The sequence below is a fragment of the Barbus barbus genome, assembly GCF_936440315.1.
Source record: "Barbus barbus genome assembly, chromosome: 4".
Classification (NCBI taxonomy): Eukaryota; Metazoa; Chordata; class Actinopteri; order Cypriniformes; family Cyprinidae; genus Barbus; species Barbus barbus.
The window spans coordinates 26,066,848-26,087,218 of NC_136732.1; the positions used below are offsets into that span (position 1 = coordinate 26,066,848).

At 36.2% G+C, this 20,371-nt stretch overlaps 2 protein-coding genes across 2 annotated transcripts; one reads left to right on the forward strand and one right to left on the reverse strand.

Annotated features, from left to right (window-relative positions):
* Positions 1–3,723: 3,723 nt before the first annotated feature.
* On the forward strand, positions 3,724–14,755 carry LOC306862354 (phenylalanine--tRNA ligase alpha subunit-like). The gene is made up of 13 exons (XM_079405118.1): positions 3,724–3,888; positions 5,884–6,021; positions 6,663–6,761; positions 6,859–6,977; positions 7,263–7,355; positions 7,627–7,755; positions 10,757–10,872; positions 10,988–11,072; positions 11,624–11,723; positions 11,805–11,973; positions 12,587–12,664; positions 14,048–14,162; positions 14,256–14,755. Exons 1-13 carry the CDS (start codon positions 3,742–3,744, stop codon positions 14,359–14,361), a joined length of 1,494 nt encoding a protein of 497 aa, XP_079261244.1. The 5' UTR covers positions 3,724–3,741; the 3' UTR covers positions 14,362–14,755.
* A 2,071-nt stretch (positions 14,756–16,826) lies between these two features.
* LOC306868926 (uncharacterized protein) lies at positions 16,827–20,109 on the reverse strand. Its single transcript, XM_079415403.1, has 3 exons — positions 19,550–20,109; positions 18,193–18,495; positions 16,827–17,887 (listed from the first exon to the last, which is right to left on the reverse strand). The coding sequence occupies exons 1-2, from the start codon at positions 19,779–19,781 to the stop codon at positions 18,206–18,208; spliced, it is 522 nt and encodes a 173-aa protein (XP_079271529.1). The 5' UTR covers positions 19,782–20,109; the 3' UTR covers positions 16,827–17,887; positions 18,193–18,205.
* Positions 20,110–20,371: the final 262 nt, after the last annotated feature.

Genomic DNA, 20,371 nt, shown 5'->3' on the forward strand with positions numbered 1-20,371 from the left:
TCTAAACCTGCCGTTCAGCCTGAGAACAACACTCTACTGCAGCTTCTCTTCAGGGGGAGAGTCCAGTGAGCAAGATAGCTCCGTGGAGCAACAGGTGGTTACTTTTCTACAATCCAAGGGGATCTAAATGGATTCTGAAAACATCGAGGCCTTGCCCCGGAGAAATGACAACGACAAACCAACAAATCATCCTGAAATTGATCAGCAGAAAGTATAAAACTGCGCTGTTAAGACAAGGAAGGAAGCTAAAAGGATCTAACGTCTTCATAAATGAACACTTGACAAAATGAAACGCGAACATCCCTAGAAAAGCACGCTTCCTGAAGAAACGGGGAACAATTCAAAACACATGGACTACAAATTGCAAAATATTCATCAAATTGAATGGAACGCCAGAGCAAGCAAAAGTTTTGGTCAATAAAAACACAGAGGAATTAGACGGGTACCAAAGATCAACATAAACTGGAGTTTACATCTGGAGATCAAATTATGACTGTTCACGATCAGCTGGACCTGAGAACATTTCAATATACTGATCATAGTCTACATGACTTGGAAAATTACATAGACCCGGAAAATAACTTGTTTTCCAATGTAGCCTAAATAGAATAAGAGTGGAGGAGTGGCTATATATGTGGATAAAAACTTGAATTATAGAAAGTATGACAACTGTGATTGATAACTTGTTAGAATGTATAACTATTGAAGTATGTTAGGGGACAAAAATTATGCTATCATTAGTTGTATATACAGAGCTCTAGTGGCTAGAAGGAAGGTTATCAAAAAGTTATTTTTATTTGTGGTGATTTCAATATTAATCTGTTAAATCCAAGTAATTAATACAATGTATAGTATGGGTTTATACCCCAAAATTACTAGACCCAGTAGAATTACACTTCATTGTGCCACTTTGATTGACAACATATTTACAAATGATATTAAAAATAATATTGTGGGTGGATTGTTAATCAGTGACTAGTGATCATCTACTATTTTTTACAGTTTATGACAACAACTATAAGAGAAATCAGTTAGATTTAAGACAAGATTACAGACGAGTGAGGACAGAGAAATATATGAATGCATTTAAGAGTGATGACTTAGCACATTGGGGAGTCGTATATAAGGAAAATGATGTTGATAATGCATATGATATATTTAAAAAAATATTTATATCATTATATGAAAAACAACGTCCAATTATACAATATTATAGAAAACAAAAATATATAGATCGACCATAGATCACAAAGGGTTTACAAAATGCCTGTAAAAAGAAGAATACACTTTATAGAGAGTTTATAAAACAAAGAACTAAAGAGGCATTTAATAAATATAAAAATAAGTTAACTAGTATTCTACAGGTTTGTAGAAAGGAATACTATAGTAAAATATGAAGTAATAAAAATAATATTAGGAATATGGGGTGTATTAAATAGTATTATTAAAAAAGGTACAGGACAACAAAGCTATCCTCAATATTATATTGATAACACTACAAAAGATAATATGGATGATGTGGTTAATAGCTTTAACAATTTTTTGTGAGTGTTGGACCAAAATTGGCAGAAGAAATTCAAGATCCAGAGTCATCGGAACATTGGAATGAAAATTGAATTGAAAGAAATCCCAACTCAACGTTCCTTACAGAGGTGGAAGAAAAAGAAGTAATAAATATTGTAAATAAGTGTAAACGTAAAACATCTACTGACTGGAATGACGTTGATATGAAAATTGTGAAAAAGGTCATCTCTAAACCAGTAACATATATTTGTAATCTATCATTTCAAACTGGTACATTTCCAAATAAAATGAAAATAGCTAAAGTGGGGATAGACACAACTTCTCAAATTAGAGGCCTGTTTCTTTACTTCCACAACTTTCCAAAATTATTTAATAATAGATTAGAGAAATGTTTAGATGGACATAAATTAATTTCTGACAGTCAATACGGATTCAGACCAAACAGTTCCACATCAATGGCATTAATTGATTTGGTTGAAGAAATTACAAAAGCTTGACCTTAAAAAAGCTTTGATACTATTGATCATAATTTATTAATTAATAAACTGGAACGGTATGGGATAAAGGGGCTAGTATTGGACTAGGTAAAAACTTATTTAAGAGACAGAAAACAGTTTGTGAAGTTGGGGGAATATTAATCTTTGTGCTTGAGCATTGCTTGTGGCATCCCCCAGGGGTCAGTACTGGGTCCGAAGTTATTTTTGCTTTATATAAATTATATTTATAAAGTATCAAAATTAGTAAAGTTAGTTTTGTTCGCAGATGATACAAACATTTTATGTTCTGGGGGGGATTTAAAAGAATTATTAGAGACTATTACTTTAGAAATTAGTAAATTAAAAAGGTGGTTTGATTTAAATAAATTATCATTAAATGTTAATAAAACTAAATGTATGTTATTTGGAAACAGTAAAATGAGTACACAAGTTCAGATACAGATAGATGGTGTGGACATAGAAAGGGTATATGAAAATAAATTTCTTGGGGTGATAATAGATGATAAATTAAGCTGGAAATCTCACATAAATCATTTACATAATAAATTGTCTAGAAGTATCTGAGTACTGAATAAGGCAAAGCATGTTCTGGACCACAGATCACTCTACATTCTTTATAGCACATTAATATTGCCATACTTAAATTATTGCTTGGGTTTGGGAGGTTTGGGGTAATACATATAAATGCAAATTATTAACATTATCTATGTTGCAAAAAAGAGCAATACGGATAATTCATAAAATTGGTTCTAGAGTCATACAAATTCATTATTTTTAAAATCAAAGATATTAAAATTCATTGATTTGGTTCATTTTCAAACAGCACAAATAATGTTATTTAATTATTTACTCCCTGGCAATATTCAAAAATTGTTCCTTAATGGAGAAGAGAGATATAATTTTAGGAGAGAGTGCAATTTTAAGCATCTTTATGTTCGTACAACATTAAGAAGCGTTTGTATTTCTGTATGTGGAGTGAAACTGGAACAGACTAAGTCTAGTGCTCAAGCAATGCCCAAGTGTGATCCAGTATAAACGTATGGTTCTCAGCATGTATCAGGAGGAAGAACGGATCTGATTAGGTGTTCATACAGATTATTTAGGCATAGTTTTTATTTTGGTTTTGTATGTAAATATATGTAGGAAAGTCAAAAGAGTGTATTAAGACAAGGATGAGATGACAGAGTTATGAAGTTGATTTGATGATTATTATTATTGATTATTGTTACCATGAAGTTGATTTGATGATTATTGTTATTGATTAGTATTATCAACGTGGAGTGGAGAAGGGGTAGGATTAAATAAGTTTATGCTTCTTACTCCCTTTTGGACATGTATAAGTTAAATTATTTTGTATTGTGCTGTATTGTTTTGTTTTGTTTTTACTATATTTATTTACATGTTCGAAATAAACGTTTCAATCAATGAATCAATCAGTCAATCAATAATAATAATGTAAATACAAATCTTAATGGTGGTGTAACGTTATTAATCCAGATCTGCTCTAAATGTTCAGAATATTTGTAATAAATGTTTGCTGACCCCTGATTGAAAACTCAGGTAACGACAGCAACACAATAATAATGTTTCTAAGTTGAATCATAAATAGAGCAGTTCGTCGTGGTTTACGGTAAAATAATATGCTGCGCTTTTGTTATGGAGCTTACGGCTGACGTGACGTCATGTCCGTTTCCCCATCCGAGCGCAAGGCGACTCCAGCATGGCTGACACCGGGCTTTTGGAGGCACTCTTACGGCTGCTGGAGAAGGTAGACGGCGGCATCGACAGCCAGGATGTGGCGGTGGATCTCGGGGTGGATCATCAGCTGATCGTCGGCGCGGTGAAGAGCCTGCAGGCGCTGGGAGAGGTGAGCCCGCTCTGACTGATGCAACAGCGGCGCAAACCAACCAGACCCATCCGATCCCCATGAGCTGTGTGTTCAATGAACTCATGGCGATCAGCGCACTACAAAGAAATCATCTTACACACTGCCATACCTGTCAAAATAACTGTTAATATAAGCGAAACATAGCTATGATGTCTGTCTGTCAGTCATTCTGTCTATCTATCCATCTGTCTGTGGGCAGTGTGTAAGATGATTTCTTTGTAGTGCGCTGATCGCCATGAGTTCATTGAATGGTTAGAGAGTCGGACTCGTAATCGAAAGGTTGCGGGTTTGAGTCCCCGGCCGGCAGGGATTGTAGGTGGGGGGAGTGAATGTCCAGCGCTCTCTCCACCCTCAATACCACGACTGAGGTGCCCTTGAGCAAAGCACCGAACCCACAAATTGCTCCCCGGGCGCTGCAGCATGGCTGCCCATTGCTCCGGGTGTGTGTGTGTGTGTGTGTGTGTGTGTGTGTGTGTGTGTGTGTGCGTGCGCATTTGTTCACTACTCACTGCTGTGTGTGTGCACTTGGATGGGTTAAACGCAGAGCACCAATTTCGAGTATGGGTCACATACTTGACAATACGTCACGACTTGACTTTTTCTATCTATCCGTCCGTCTGTCTGTCTATTATTCTATCTATCCATCCATCCGTCTGTCAATCTGTCTGTCTATATATCCCGCTGTCTGTCTGTCTGTCTGTCTATTATTCCGTCTGTCTGTCTATCCATCTGTATCAATTTGTCTATCTATCCATCCATCCGTCTATCTGTCTGTCCTTCTATCTATCTGTCTGTCTATCTATCTATCTGTCTGACTGTCTGTCATTCTGTCTATCTATCCATCTATCCATCTATCTATATCTATCTATCTGTCTATCTGTCTATCTGTCTGTCTGTCTGTCTATATCCATCTGTCTGTCTATCCATCTGTCTGTCTGTCTGTCTCTCATTCTGTCTTTCTATCCATCTGTCTGTCTGTCATTCTGTCTTTCTATCCACCTGTCTGTCTGTCTTTCTATCCACCTGTCTGTCTGTCATTCTGTCTTTCTATCCACCGGTCTGTCTGTCTTTCTATCCACCTGTCTGTCTGTCATTCTGTCTTTCTATCCACCTGTCTGTCTGTCATTCTGTCTTTCTACCCACCTGTCTGTCATTCTGTCTTTCTATCCACCTGTCTGTCTGTCATTCTGTCTTTCTATCCACCTGTCTGTCTGTCATTCTGTCTATCTATCCATCTGTCTGTCATTGTCTATGTATCCATCTGTCTGTCTCTGTCATTCTGTCTTTCTATCCACCTGTCTGTCATTCTGTCTTTCTATCCATCTATCCATCTGTCTGTCTGTCTGTCATTCTGTCTATGTATCCATCTGTCTGTCTCTGTCATTCTGTCTTTCTATCCGTCTTGTCTGTCCGTCTGTCCATCTTTCTGTCTATCTATCCGTCTGTCTATCTATCTGACTGTCTATCCGTCTTGTCTGTCCGCCTGTCCATCTGTCTGTCTATCCGTCTGTCTGTCTGTCATTCTATCTATCCATCTATCTATCCGTTTTGTCTGTCCATCTGTCTGTCTGTCTATCTATCCGTCTGTCTGTCTGTCATTCTGTCTGTCTGTCTGTCAGTCTGTCTGTCTGTCTGTCTGTCTATCCATCGGTCCGTCTATCTATCCATCTGTCTATCTGTCTGTCATTCTGTCTATCTATCCATCTGTGTATCTATCCATCTGTGTATCTATCCATCTGTCTGTCTATCCGTCTGTCTGTCTGTCCGTCGGTCCGTCCGTCTGTCTATCTCTCTATGTTTTACTGTTAAATGTAAAAAATATTTTTTAGCATATTATTGTACATTGGCAAGAACATTCCTGTTTTTCTTGACCCTTGTTAGTTTCTCTGAGGTTATTAGTATTGGTATATATGCTACTTTGTAATAGAAACAGGTAATTGTTTCTGTTTTAACCTGTATGAATGCTGTTTTCAGGTGATCTCGGCGGAGCAGAAGTCCTCCAAACGCTGGGAGCTGACAGGAGAGGGCTGTGAGATCGAGGAGCAGGGCAGTCATGAAGCCCGAGTGTTCAACGCCATCCCGGACGAGGGTCTGCCGCAGAATCAACTCATGGTGAGAGATGAAAGAGTCACCTATAGTCTATACTACAGGAGAAAACATGTATTTTTATTTATTTTACAATTAACAAAAGCTAAAAAAGAGACTTCAAACACTTGCTTGCACTATTCTTTTTCTATTCTATCCGTTTTATTTTTATTTATTATATAATTAAAAAAAACTTGCTACGTGTACTGCGTTAACACTTGCATATCATTGCTCTTTTGTTGATTTTGATTGCTTCCATTGTCCTCATTTGTAAGTCGCTTTGGATAAAAGCATCTGCTAAATGACTAAATGTATTTTGACTATAATGAGTGTCGCTAGGATGAATCTCATGAAAATAGAAAGTATTTTCTTGAAAGTTTATTTAAACTTTCTCATATTTAAACATTCTCAGTAGCTTACAATGCAAAAAGCTGGGGGGGTTTTACCATGTGGAAAAATAATGTTATTTAAATCTTGACAATTGGACATACAATTGGACATACATCATGGAAGTATTTGATTAACAGAAAAAAAAAAAATGTTGACAGAAGTTCTCGTACAGTAATATGTATGCAATTCATTTTTATGTTTTTATTTGCATAACAGTTGGGAAAAAAATGTATATATGTTTTGCATGTGATATCTCATGTTCCTTCTGATTCTTTTAGAAAATGCAGAGCGGGAAGGTTGGTTTCAGCAAAGCCATGTCCAACAAATGGATCCGTCTGGATAAAGCTCATGAGGGAGGACCAAGAGTCTTCAAAACCGTGAGTTACATACTGCACACATGATGGATTAAGCCTGAATCTCCCAGTGAATGTGTTTGTTGTTAATGTAGTGTGTGTGTGTGTGTGTGTGTTTCAGGTGGAAACTATTGAGGATACAGTAAGGGACAAACTGCAGCTGGTGCAGAAAGGACTGTCTGCAAAACTAGAGGACAAAGAGAAGAATGAACTCAAGAAACGTAAACTGCTATCGGAAATGTAAGAGAGAGTATTGAGGTTTTTTTTTTTTTTTACTTTAACTGGTTGAAGTTGTTCATTTGAATTTATTCAGTGTGTTTGTTTCGTTTAGTCTGCAAATGATGCATTTTGGTGTTATTCAGATGATTCTTTCAGATGATTATATCGCTACATGAGCAGTAGGAGGCGCTACGGCTCAATAACAATCTCATACCAGTTACCCATTTTTTCATCCCAGTTTGTTTTTTTATGGGAAAACTATATAATGTATTGCTAATTTGTTTTTGGATGAATGTTTAATTTCAGGACGGTTAAGTCATACTGGATCACTAAAGGCAGCAGCTTCAGTACCACCATCACCAAACAAGAGACAGAACTCACTCCAGAGATGATCGCTAGGTGAGATTAATCAATTTCTCAAAGGAAAAAGGGTATAAAAATTGTAAAGAGGACCTAAATGTATTACACAACGTCATGTTGCAAAGATGCAGTTCTGAAATACAAGACTTTCCTACAACTTTTGACTTGTGCTAAGTTATTAACAACTAAAAAGCTGCACATTTTCAGTTACTTGTGTTTTTGTAAGTTGCATGACTTGTGTTTTCAGTTGGGTTGAATGAAACGCTTCACAAGTCTTTGGCTTTTAATATTTGTAACTTGTTTCTCTCAGTGGAAGCTGGAAGGAGAAGAAGTTCAAGCCGTATAATTTCGAGGCGATGGGTGTCGCTCCAGACTGCGGTCACCTGCACCCGCTCATGAAGGTCCGGACACAGTTCAGGCAGATCTTCCTGGAGATGGGGTCAGTCCTTTACCTTTGCATAACACTCTTCTGCCTCAGCTGATAAACCACCAGTTATCACAGGGCTCCAAACTGCGACAAAAATATTAATTTGCGAGTGAAGTTTTTGCTGAGGTCGCCACTGGCGACTATATATAATTTGCATGAAAGGACTTTTTTCCCGATTGTTTTGCGCTCACATCTTTTGTTATGTTCACGTATTAAACTTACATAAGACGATGCGCATCAAAGTTTTACTGAAAAGAGTTTCAAACAGTCCTCGTCTCTGCCGCACACAGTCTGCTGAACGCAGTGAGAGAGACCTGAAAGGGCCTGTTTACACCTGGTCACTTCATGCATTTTCTCTGATCGGATATCTATATGATTTGTTAAAACGTTTCCCCATTTACACTTGGCCACATAAATGTGTCTTCGCAAAACGGATATAAATCCATTCTTCAATTCCCGCTTCATATGCAAATATAACGGAGTTCACGTCAATGAAAGCAATGGATAATTTTATTAATTATCAGCTAATTTCAATATCAAGAGAGCGCGCGGCATCAGCACTGGAAAGATAGGCTAGTCTCGCTACTTTTAATGAAGAAGATTGTGTGTTGAGCGTCTGCGGCTTACTTTCAGGTTCATTCAGTTTGCGCGTCTCTTGCTGAAGAAATACTCCGCTACTCATCCGCGGTGATGCTTGTTGCATTGCGCTGTCATATCTGACTATAACATGCCATATAGGCTATAAAACGCTCTCACACGTCTATTATTTTAATATTATGGGAGGAGTAAAATTACCATATGTGGTTTCAACAACCAGATGCATTTACACTTGTCCGGTCGATCTTCTTATCGAGATCTTAGTCTATATGCTGTGTTCTGTTAATGCATGGACTTCCTGTTATTTGAAGCGCACTTGCCATCCAGTAATTGCAAAAAGCTTTGTGCTGTCTTACTTTTTAATAAACAAAGTATCAGCTTTAAAATGCTACGAAATTCAAATGATGCGGTTTGGGTGCTCTTTAATGCGGACCACAAGCGCACACTTTCGGTAATATAAACACCAGTACCCCGCGTCCACACGGTCCGTGTATGCGTCCGGATCGCGCGAGCGGAGAGTATCGCACTTAATGCTCAGGCGCGATCTCTTTAGCACCTCAGTTAAAGCAGCAAGTGAACCCATTATATATTAAGATTTACTACTATAGTATGAAATGAACATGATCAAAAGGTAGGCAATAAGAAAGCCTATAGTACAACTTACTGAAATGTTTTATGTAAAAGCTGTGTTTCAGTGTTTCAAACTGAGGAAATGTATAAAGCTTGTAAACATTGCATTGTAATACATTTACCTCAGAATAACCACTCAGTGTCCATAAACTCATCAGTCAGCTAGAAAAATAACTATAAAGAGGAGCGTTTTGCTATATTTATGCGCTGTTGCATATTAATATTTTTACTTATTCTGTTGTACATGATTCAACTCCTCCTATAAAATTGCATTTTACTAATGAAGAAAAACAGACTGAATGTGTGAAAGACGTGACAACATTTATAGGATGCACTGCACTCAGTTGCCAAGTGATGCTTATGGTCCATGATATTGGTACAGATTCTGTGTAACGAACAATTCTTTGTGACTGTACATTTCAAGTTGTAAAAGACATTTAATTCACACTTTAAGTGAACCTTAGTCCCCCGGTCGACCTGATCATCTACAAGATGGATTAAAATGCTGATAAAGCCTAGAAAAGATAAGACATAAACACATGACAAAATGATTGAAATGTTAAAATAGGGGGGAAAAATAAAATGATAATAATAAAATAAACCACTTTTATTCTGTGGCACCTAAAAAAATAATTTGGCGCCTAAGTTTTTCTTTTATAGGAGCCAATGGCTCCTTACTCGATTTTTTTGTCTGGAGCCCTGTATCAGATTGATTGTCTGGACATAATATTTTAGACAAAAGCATTTCACACATGCTTGGTCAGTGTTTTTGTGGAGCAGTAAAAATTGAATGAAAAATAAAGCGTGCCTTTAACTTAAACATGTTGTCGATAATTATAATTAGACTTAGAATATTGTGCCAAATGTGTTTTTTGTTGCTATCTTTTTTTCTGGTTTAGGCCTTTCATGGACAGCTGACTCTCCAAGCTTTCAGTTTTCATATTCTATTTGATGGTTAGTTCACATTTGTGACAGAAAATAACTTCCACTACCCATTATGAGGCATCATTTGCCTCTTAAAGCTGATTTCCCAGAGATTTTTTCCTGCATTACTTTTTTAACCTTAGTAGATGTACACATCACCTTTTACGTCAAATTCCCACATATAAGCAGTAAATTCGGATCAAATGAAATCAGTATCAACAAAATCCATCTTGGCACTACAGAAGCTGCATCTGAAATGGTATTTAGATGTATTTTCACAGACTGTTCTGAGGTGGCTTGAATACTGTGATGCCTGTGAGATTAGTTTTTTTTAATGAATAAATTGTTTAAATCTTTTTTTTTTTTTAATGAAATATAATTTTTTAATAAATATTAGATTTTTCGATTTATTTATTTTTTTAAATGGAAAGGTATTTTAAATGAATCTAAAACATCCAGTGGTGGCGCAAGTCACTGTCAGTGAGTTACTCATTAAAATGATTTGTTCAAACGGATTAATTCGGCTATTGAATCATTCATTAAAGTGATTTGTTCAAAACTCATTCATTCAGTAACGAAACACTCAAAGATGCAAAACAGGTCTGCTGTGGTTTCTCTTTAAACTTTTCCTTGATAAAATAAACCAGAAACAGAAAATTTGACAATATTGTGTTTAAAATCTAATATTGTCTTAATATTTGATAAAAATCAATATGACAGTTGCAATCATACTGATTTGAAGTATGGGTGAGTACCATAGTTAAATCAATTATGCCTTCGTACAAAACATTTACTCCAATGTTTTAATCTTAGAATGTTACTTTTCAAGCATATTCCTAAGTATTAGGTCTCTCATTCACAGATTCACAGAAATGCCCACCAATAACTTCATCGAGAGCTCCTTCTGGAACTTCGATTCTCTGTTCCAGCCCCAGCAGCACCCAGCTAGAGACCAGCACGACACCTTCTTCATCTCGGGTGAGAAATATTCACCTCTGTGCTTTCACTGACCTGCTGCAGACTCATTCTGCAGGACCTTATACCACTTACTTTCAAAGAATATTTTTCAAATAATATTTTGTGTATTTCACAGACCCAGCCCTTGCTCACCAGTTTCCTCAGGACTATTTGGAGAGAGTGAAGCAGGTTCATTCTGAAGGAGGTTACGGATCACAGGGGTAAGATGATACATATTATGTTTTATGTATACTTTTATGTTTTATTTTTCTTTAATTGTTTTTTATTCAGAAAGGTTGAATTAAAATTATCAAAAGTAACAAAGATAATTGTTATAAAATATTTCTATATCAAATAAATGCTGCTCTTTTGAACTCTCTATTCATCAGAAATCCAAAAAAAAAAAAACGTAAATCCATAACAGTTTCCACAAAAACATTAAGCACTGCAAGTGTTTTCAACACTGAAAATAATAATAAATGTTTCTTGATCAGTAAATCAGCATATTAGAGTGATTTCTGAAGGATCATGTGACACTGAAGACTGGAGTAATCATGCTGAAAATTCAGCTTTGCATCGCTGGAATAAATTACATTTAAAAATGTATTAAAATAAAAAAAGTAATTTTAAATTGTAATAATATTTCATAATATTACTTTTTGATTAAATAAGTGCAGCCTTGGTTTAAAACAAAAAAATCAACCTCAAACTTTTGAATAGTACTTTATATTTGTAGATCAATGTAATTTTAACATCTCGAATCAATTTTAAGATACAAATATGACTGGAAGATTGAAGAAGCTCAGAAGAACCTCCTGCGAACGCACACCACGGCGGTCAGCGCTCGCATGCTGTATAAACTCGCACAGCAGGTGAACACACTCACAGGCTCGCTGCTAGGTTCACCGCTCTTTAGTTAAGATCTCACTCATCTCTGTGGTATAATCTTTCAGGAGAAGTTCACACCGGTGAAGTACTTTTCCATCGATAGAGTTTTCCGTAATGAAACTCTGGATGCTACTCACCTGGCGGAGTTTCACCAGATCGAGGGAGTGGTGGCCGACTACGGCCTTACGCTGGGAAACCTCATGGGCATCCTGCACCAGTTCTTTACCAAACTAGGTACTACGCTTCTTGCTTTTTGTAATAATATACATGAGTTTTATTTATTTTTACCTTAGTTGCTCAACGACTCCCTAACGATTTGCTCAAGGATTTATTTTTCCAAACCCCTCCTTAATCTGCCTGATTGGTCCGATTGGTCTCATTTTCATTTCATCATGCCTGTAATGCCTGATAAAGCAGTGTTTGTGAGCACAGTGCTGTTTTGTGTACAGCATCACTGGGGAAACAGCTATTTTACCATTCCAAAAGCGGCACCTTGTGGCAAAGAATGAATTTGCATTTTCATTCAGACCAATGCGAAAAGACCAACAGGTGGACGGGGCAGTATGCTAATGTTTCATGTTGAGGTCAACATGAAACGCTAAAAAACGACTCGTTTCAATGATTCAGAGTCGACTCTTTCTTTTGAGAGACAATAACTTTATACACGGTGCACTTTCAGATTTAAAACTGCAGGATGTTTTCATTCACTTAGAGCTGTTACTCACTGCATGAAAGGTCATTTTCAAAAATCCATAATAGGGGCACATTAATAAACATGGTCAATCGCTGTCTGACTTTTAGACATTCCAAAGTTCATTGATCATGATTTTGAAATGTTTTATTTCAGGAATCACAAAATTGCGCTTCAAGCCTGCGTACAACCCCTACACTGAGCCAAGTATGGAGGTGTTCAGCTATCATGAAGGTAAAACTCTCCATACGAAGTCATACGCATGTAATGTTCTACGTTTATATATTGTTAAAAGTAAAAACTAGTGCTGTCAAACAATTAATTTTGATTAATCGCATCCAAAATAAAATTTTTGTTTACATAACATATGTGCATACTGTGTATATTTATTATGTATATATAAACACACACACATACAGTATTTTATATATTTATATTATTATATTTTGTTTTATTTATAAATATATTTAATATGTAAACAACAATTTTTCTTAAATATATACACATTATGTAAACACACACTTTTATTGTGAATGCAATTAATCGTTTGACACATGAAGTCTTTTACAGCCTGCTGTTTTTTGGGTATAGAATAACTAATAAAAGACAAATTATTAAAAAAGAGGTGGTAATTCAATAACCTAATTTTAGAAGCAAAACTATTCGATTAAGTAGTGAAATAGCATTAATATAGAGGTCGACATGAAAAGGAAATTAATATTTTTTTTTCTCTCCCATTGTGGTGTATATCCGAGTGAAACGTCTTCTTTAAAGAACTGCATGAAAATATGAAAAATTAAAATTTTTATCAGATTTATTTGGCATTTTCTTTTTTTTCCCCTCTGGTAGTCTGTGAAATGACAGAAATAATTTGCAGAAGTCATATAAAACTTTAACACGTTCAACAAATAATTTCTTCATAGCCTTGCAGTTATAGACAGTCAGTCAACATTAAAATACACAAAATACTTTTCTGATTCAATATATATTGGTTTGCTCATGTCCTCCTTGGAAGCTCCTATTTATAAGTTTGGAATTCGTAATTAGTTACGACCTCAGATGTGTGGCCTCAGAAGTCATTTTGTAGGATGAGTAAGATGGCTATGTACCATTCTGCAAATAATTAAGCAAGATCTTTAAACTCAACTTCTACAAAATAATGAATAAAAAATATGCATTAGGTGTTTTTGCTTTTTTGATTATTGTTCAGTTTATGAAAGTTGAGTAAATTGAGTGGCTATATATTTTATCATAATTGTTTGATATAATCATATTTTGTACACTCAATTTATCTAGTTTTATTTTAAATGGGGAAAAAATAATTTTAATACATACAGCCACTGCATCCATTGCATCATGTTGTCTCGCAGATACACTGCCAGCTCAGAAACTCAGGGTTAAAGAAAGTTCAGTGTTTCTCACTCATAAATAAGACTTTTTTTGTGGCATTCATGTGCGTTGAACACACAAATACGATCTTTTTGTCAGCACTTGAATGCATCAATACTTTCCATACAAAGGCTGCTGAAAAAGCTTTTCTGTGCATTCTTTAGACGGAAAGCTAACTGTCGGAACCAGTTTAGCATCATATCTTCCCTCTCGCACAATCTCTCTCAGGTCTGAAGAAGTGGGTTGAGGTGGGTAATTCTGGGGTCTTCAGGCCTGAAATGCTGCTGCCCATGGGTTTGCCCGAGGGGGTGTCAGTCATCGCCTGGGGTCTGTCCTTGGAAAGGTACATTGACACACACATATAAAATAGCATTGTTGTTTACAAAATCTCAGAGTTGCTTGATTGTTTCTCTTTTTTTTTTTCACCCATCTTCAGACCGACCATGATCAAGTATGGAATCAACAACATCCGAGAGCTCGTGGGTCACAAAGTGAACCTACAGATGGTGTACGACAGCCCGATATGTCGACTGGACTCTTAAATGACCATCATACGGCTCAGCATATGGATTCATGTGTACTCTCAACTGTATTTTTACACTTTGCTGCTTGGCATTAGTTACGAGGGCTGTGTTGAACAGGCTGACGTCAAAGCAGAGGAAAAGAGTCACGTCTTTGCATGAGGAGCGTGACATTGACCTTATTACAACATCACCGCCTGATATAGAAATCTCTACTGGCCTCCACTCAAAGCACCACTTCTGTTTTTATGTAGGTTAATTCTTTGATTTCTGCTCCACACACACACACACACACACAAATATATATATATATATATATATATATATATATATATATATAAACATCATTGATTTATTGTCATTTTCCACTGCCCTTTTCCATGACAGCTCTGTAAAAAAAAACAGCCACCCAGTTTGTTCTCATAACCCAGAATGCAATGGAAACTATTGAAGTTCTTTTACTTTAGAAATATTAAATTAAAAATGTTTCAAATCTCCAGTATGACTTGCTTAATGGTTATTATGAAACCACAGTTCAATTACTGTAAGTGTATGCAATTAAACCAGGGTTCTTTGCTGGACATTTTCCATGGCTGCATTATCATATTCCAGTACATTTATAATCATTTCGTAATAGTTACTTTAAAACAGTTTTCTTTTTCAAATTGCTAAATTTCACAAATAATTACCAAAACATTTAAAGGAGTTACATGTTTAATTTAATGTGGAAATTTTAATTAGACTCGAATCGAATTTCTTAAAATGTACTACAATTTTATATATATATATATATATATTTATATTGAAACGATTTTAGTTTTTTTCAGCGTACCTTTATCTTCATTGTGCATGTGTACTATAGTAAATGCAGTGCTTGAGAGGTCTGGATAAGGGTCTTGAGTCATTTGTGTAAATCCAGGGAAGAGGGCTAAGCTTTCTTCAGGCAGAGTAAATCTCCCTCTTGGTTAAATGAGTGAATCCAACAAAATATTCAGAGATGCTGAAGATATTTCTTCCAGAAAAAAAAAAACAACTTTTATTATTATTAACTATGTTAATATGTGGAATGAATGAATTTGGAATATTCCAAAACTTTCAAGAACGGTATGTTCTTTAGAAAAACAAAAGTGTTTTTTTAAATAAACAAATGTATATCAAAATTATTTCATTTTACATTTTGACTTTGTCTTTTTGGCATTCAAATGAAGTTAGATTATTTTAATATATTTATTTGAATTAATTTAAACAATTTAAAGTTTGCTGAGGCCCCCTGGTTGAGAACCGCTATGTGTCAATTTGGATGGATGTTTCTGCTATCAATCAACTTTCTTTTTCTCTCCTTTTGATGCTCTCTGTCTTTTCTAAGTAATATTTCCTGGCTGCATTGATTCTGTTTTCGCTGAAACTGATTTAAATTTTAAGCAGTATGTTTGTATCTCTAGGGGACACACTTGTAGTTGTAGTCAAGTTCCATGAACAAACTAAATAAGATTAGTGGCACTAATTCCATTTCTTTCAGCAAAACTCATGGTTGGAAATGAGTTAAAGCTGCTTCCGTCATCTTTTCGTGTCTTGGCATCTACAACTTAAAAATTATGTAAATGTACACTACCGCTCAAATTTTGGGGTCAAATTTTTTGATGTTTTTGAAAAGTCTCATGCTTGACAAGGCTGCATTTATTTGATCAAAAATACAGTAAAATCAGTAATATTGTTAAATATTATATAAAATAACTTTAACATTTGCATATGTTTTAAAATGTCATTATTTTTGTGATCAAAGCTGTATTTCAGCATCATTACTCCAGTCTTCAGTGTCACATGATCCTTCAGAAATCACACTAATATGCTGATTTTCTGCTCAAGAAACATTTCTGATTATTATCTGTGCTGAAAACAGTGATTTAATGAATTTGACATTCAGATTTGATCAGGTTTTGTAATTTCTTAATTTCCCAGCATCTTGTGTAAGATTACATAAAAGTACATGTAGAGAGGATGCGAGTTGGATCGTCAGAATCTGAATCTGGGACAGAAGCATGTTGATGAAGTTTACACAGGACACGCTTGCCATTGAAAAACAATTTAGATGATTTGAACACAATCCTGTATTGAGAGGGCTGTCTGCAGGGAATGGTAAATCTGCTGGCCCGCCAATTGCCCTTTGGGGGAGGAGAGGTCGAGGGAATCCTCTGTGACAGTGAAGGATTACATCTTGTTTACTTGCTTAAATGTCGTAACATCTTAAGTGGCCGAGTCAAAGTAATCCCCTATCGTTTAGAAATAACCTGTCTGAGAACAGCCCTGTGTTAGCCGCTGCTTCACTTATTACATGTATGGATGTCTCAATTTAACATGAGAAATTCACTGTTATACGAAAGACGGTAGTATTTTCTCCTTTTTTGTTTTCACTCTTATTCATGGAGATACTATACACTTGTATAGTATATATAGTTATTGAACTTACTTTTCCAAGTACAACTTAGGGGTTAGCAGAGTTCTTTATTATATACAGCATTTTACAGAATTAGCTAATGCTTGTCAACCAATATGGACTGTCAAAAAAACAAAGTCAGCCCACTTTTGCAAAATATTGCATTAAAAGTAAATGGGGACATTCACACAGCACTCGTTCTTGTGTTCCACTACAGGTACATTCATAATGTGACAAAAAATTGGAAGTAGAGCAACATATTCCTCTACTGCAATGTAAGTCGCTTTGGATTAAAGTTTCTGGTAAATGCATACATTTAAAGCAGGGGTGTTAATTAAACACACCTGAACCATCTGATCAAGCTCTAGAAACTAGAAACTTCCAGGTAACTGTGTAGGAGCTGATTGAACGTTGGCCCTTGGTGTTTTACAGGGTAAGTTCACCTATTTTCAACCAGCTTTGCATTATTATAATTTCAGTATAAAACAACTGCCAAAAAACAACATTTAAAATTGTTGAAACAATACTGTGAACTGTGAACAACCCCATGTGGTCTACAAAATGAAAAACTAACAATAATATTCAAAGATTTTAGTGCATTTTTACTATGGCGAATCCAAGGATTCAATGTGAGCTTGACATCTAGATCCAACATTCAAATTCAGGTGAATCAAACATTATCAATCATCCAAAAAGCTTCTCGACCCTTTCAAGGGCATTTGCTGAGTTTATGTTGCTTTGAGCCTCGTCCAAATATCCCTTTTTATCCTTCACGCTGCTCATCTCTGATTTCCAAGAGACTGGCTCCCGTAACGAGATGCTCCTTTGAGACCATCTGACACCGAGGAGCAATTTTGGGTTTATTTGCGCCAGCACGGGAAGTCTAGACGCGAGTTATGTCATTAATACCAAGTGAATATATAATGCAGAGTCATTCTGAGCTCAAGTTCTTTCAAATTAATCCTCCTTTTGGGGATGAGTTGAAATGATGTTCAACAGTGCTCATAACAGGGCTTCCGTAAATCATCTTACACAACAGGAAAAAATAATATGACTCAAGCAGTCCATCCTACAGTATGTATTTCCAAGTGACCTTTCAGAGTCCAAAAACTTCTGAAAAATAAAACAGAAGAGGCTTCCAATGACGTTCTAGTGATGCCATGGTTATAGGTTTGATTCCCAGGGAATGTGAATGGTTAAACGTGTATATATGCAATAGAAGTCACTTTGGATAAAATCGTGTTGTCATGTTATCAGATTCACAATATCAGTTAGCACAGTACAATCTGTTTTGAAGTCACATCTGCATGAAGTCTTTTTCTGGTGCACGACTAATCCTTGTATGTTTTCTTTGGTCTTGGACCATCGTATACTGTTAGTACAGAATCATATAAGATGGCCAAGCTTCACCTTCTTACCTTCCGTTTTTTCTCAGACATCCCGTGGGATAGTAGATGTCGGCCCAGGACTGTTGGGCACTGAGGGGCTGTTGTTGGCGCTGGATGTGGGAAAGAAGGAGGGGATGTAGGGGATGGCGCCCAGCAGCAGAGGGCTCATCTGGGGGCTGTCGTCTGACGGTAAGGGGATCACCACATCGTCCTGGTCCCACACGTGGAAGGCGTTCGTATGGGACAAAGACAGAGCCGCGGGCAGATGGGTGGGTCTGATGTGCAATATGTCATCTTTTTCTGCATCGTCTTCATTAGGGCCAAGCACACAGTCTATAATGAGAGATAAGGACATTAAATTGAAGTGCTATTTCATAGTAAATAAAGACTTTCATCAGGAGTGTAAAAATACTAAGAACCTATACTTGTGTTGTTATAGGTTATAACTTTTAACTCTATTAAAAGTTGAAATATTCAGCCAAAAACATTATTGAGGGAAAATTTCCAAGTATTTAGACATAGCAAACGTTTGTTTTATTTTTTTAGATGTTTAGGGGGGTTTCTTATTAAAGTACAGTTGATGCACAAATTGTTTATTTACATTATTTTTTCTATGACTATCCAAGAAGATCTAAGACTAAATTGATTTATGCTGAAGCCAGTATCCTGAAACCTGTTATCCTGACATTTTTAGGTGATTCTTCACAACCAAATGGCCATTTGTAGCCATTGACATGCCTACACTACCAAGAAATGAATACCTTTATCTAGCATAGTATGCATTAAATCGATCCAAAGTGACAGCTTAGACGTTTATAATGTTACAAAAGATTTCTATTTCAAATAAATGTTGTTCTTTTGAACTTTGTATTCATAAATAATCCTGAAAAAAAAGTTTCCTCAAAAATATGAACTGATTTCTACATTCATAGTAAGAAAGGATTCTTGAGCAGCAAATCAGTATATTAGAATGATTTCTGAAGGATCATGTGACTGAAGAAAATTCAGCTTTGAGTCACAGGAATAGATTAGATTGCAAAATATATTCAAATACATTCATTAAAATGATATAATTAATATAACTGTGCAATATACAATATTGCTATTCTACTTACGTTTTGATCAGATAACTTTCAAGAGACGTAAGAGACAAAAAACATCAAAAACTCTTACCGTTACCAAACTTTTGAAGATGCTACATGGTAAAGATTTCTACCTTAAATGTACTATGTTAGTACCACACAGAAGAGTTTAATAGATGTCACTTTAATAGATAGACTACCATGGAAGGCTATTTATTTTCCCAAGCTTTTAACGTAGTATAAAATAAACTGAACCAGCTAACAGGTTAACCACAAGTGACTGTGAGTTTTTTGTGAGATCTTACCTACTACATCGTTTGCGAGGTCTTTGATCAGATGTCCCACTATGGCATAGGCGACCGCAACAATCACCAGTGCGGCCATTAACAGGTACAAAACCCCCTTTGGCAAGGGAATGAGGTCGCGGGTCACTGGCTTGTAGTCTTTGAACATCGGGTCCTCGTTTGGAAAAGAGTATTGAAAAGCATGTCCTGTTGTACCCGTAAAGTTCAAACTTGTTACGCTGAGAGAATTCATTACCAGCCTTTATTTCGTCCAAACAATTCCTCCAAAAATGGTTGACGTTTCTTTCACGAAATTGTCGCCGTTGAAAGTTGCTTTGATCTCTGATTAAACGCTCCTCGCTTTATAATAATCTGGAAAAGTGAGATTATTTGAACAGATTTAAATGCATATATTGTTCTGTTTATTCCTGAAGAGTTTAATTTAAATATTAAAACTTCATCGTTTTAGTTCATCAGTTTATTCTTCAGTGCCTGTAGAAGAGCTTCTTCACGCAAACCCCAGATTGACAGAAGCGTGTTGCGCATGCGCGTCTGCGCGCTGTCCGTGGTGCTGAAGCCCCTAGCTCTCGGCGCGACTCTCTCGGGAAACGTTATCAATCAGACCGGAGTACTTTTCCAAGACCGCCCACTTTCCGCCCGGTTTGAATCACTGGACAGAGGTAGATGGTTTCCTTTCACCCCGCCTCCAAGAAGTTGATAATGCCGCCGTTGGTCGCGTCCCAAGTCCTTTAATTCGCTTAATTAAGTCGGGGATTCCGCGAACACGGTGATCTCTCCGAAAAGACCTGTTTTCTCATTCACACCTGTTAATTCCAGTTTATC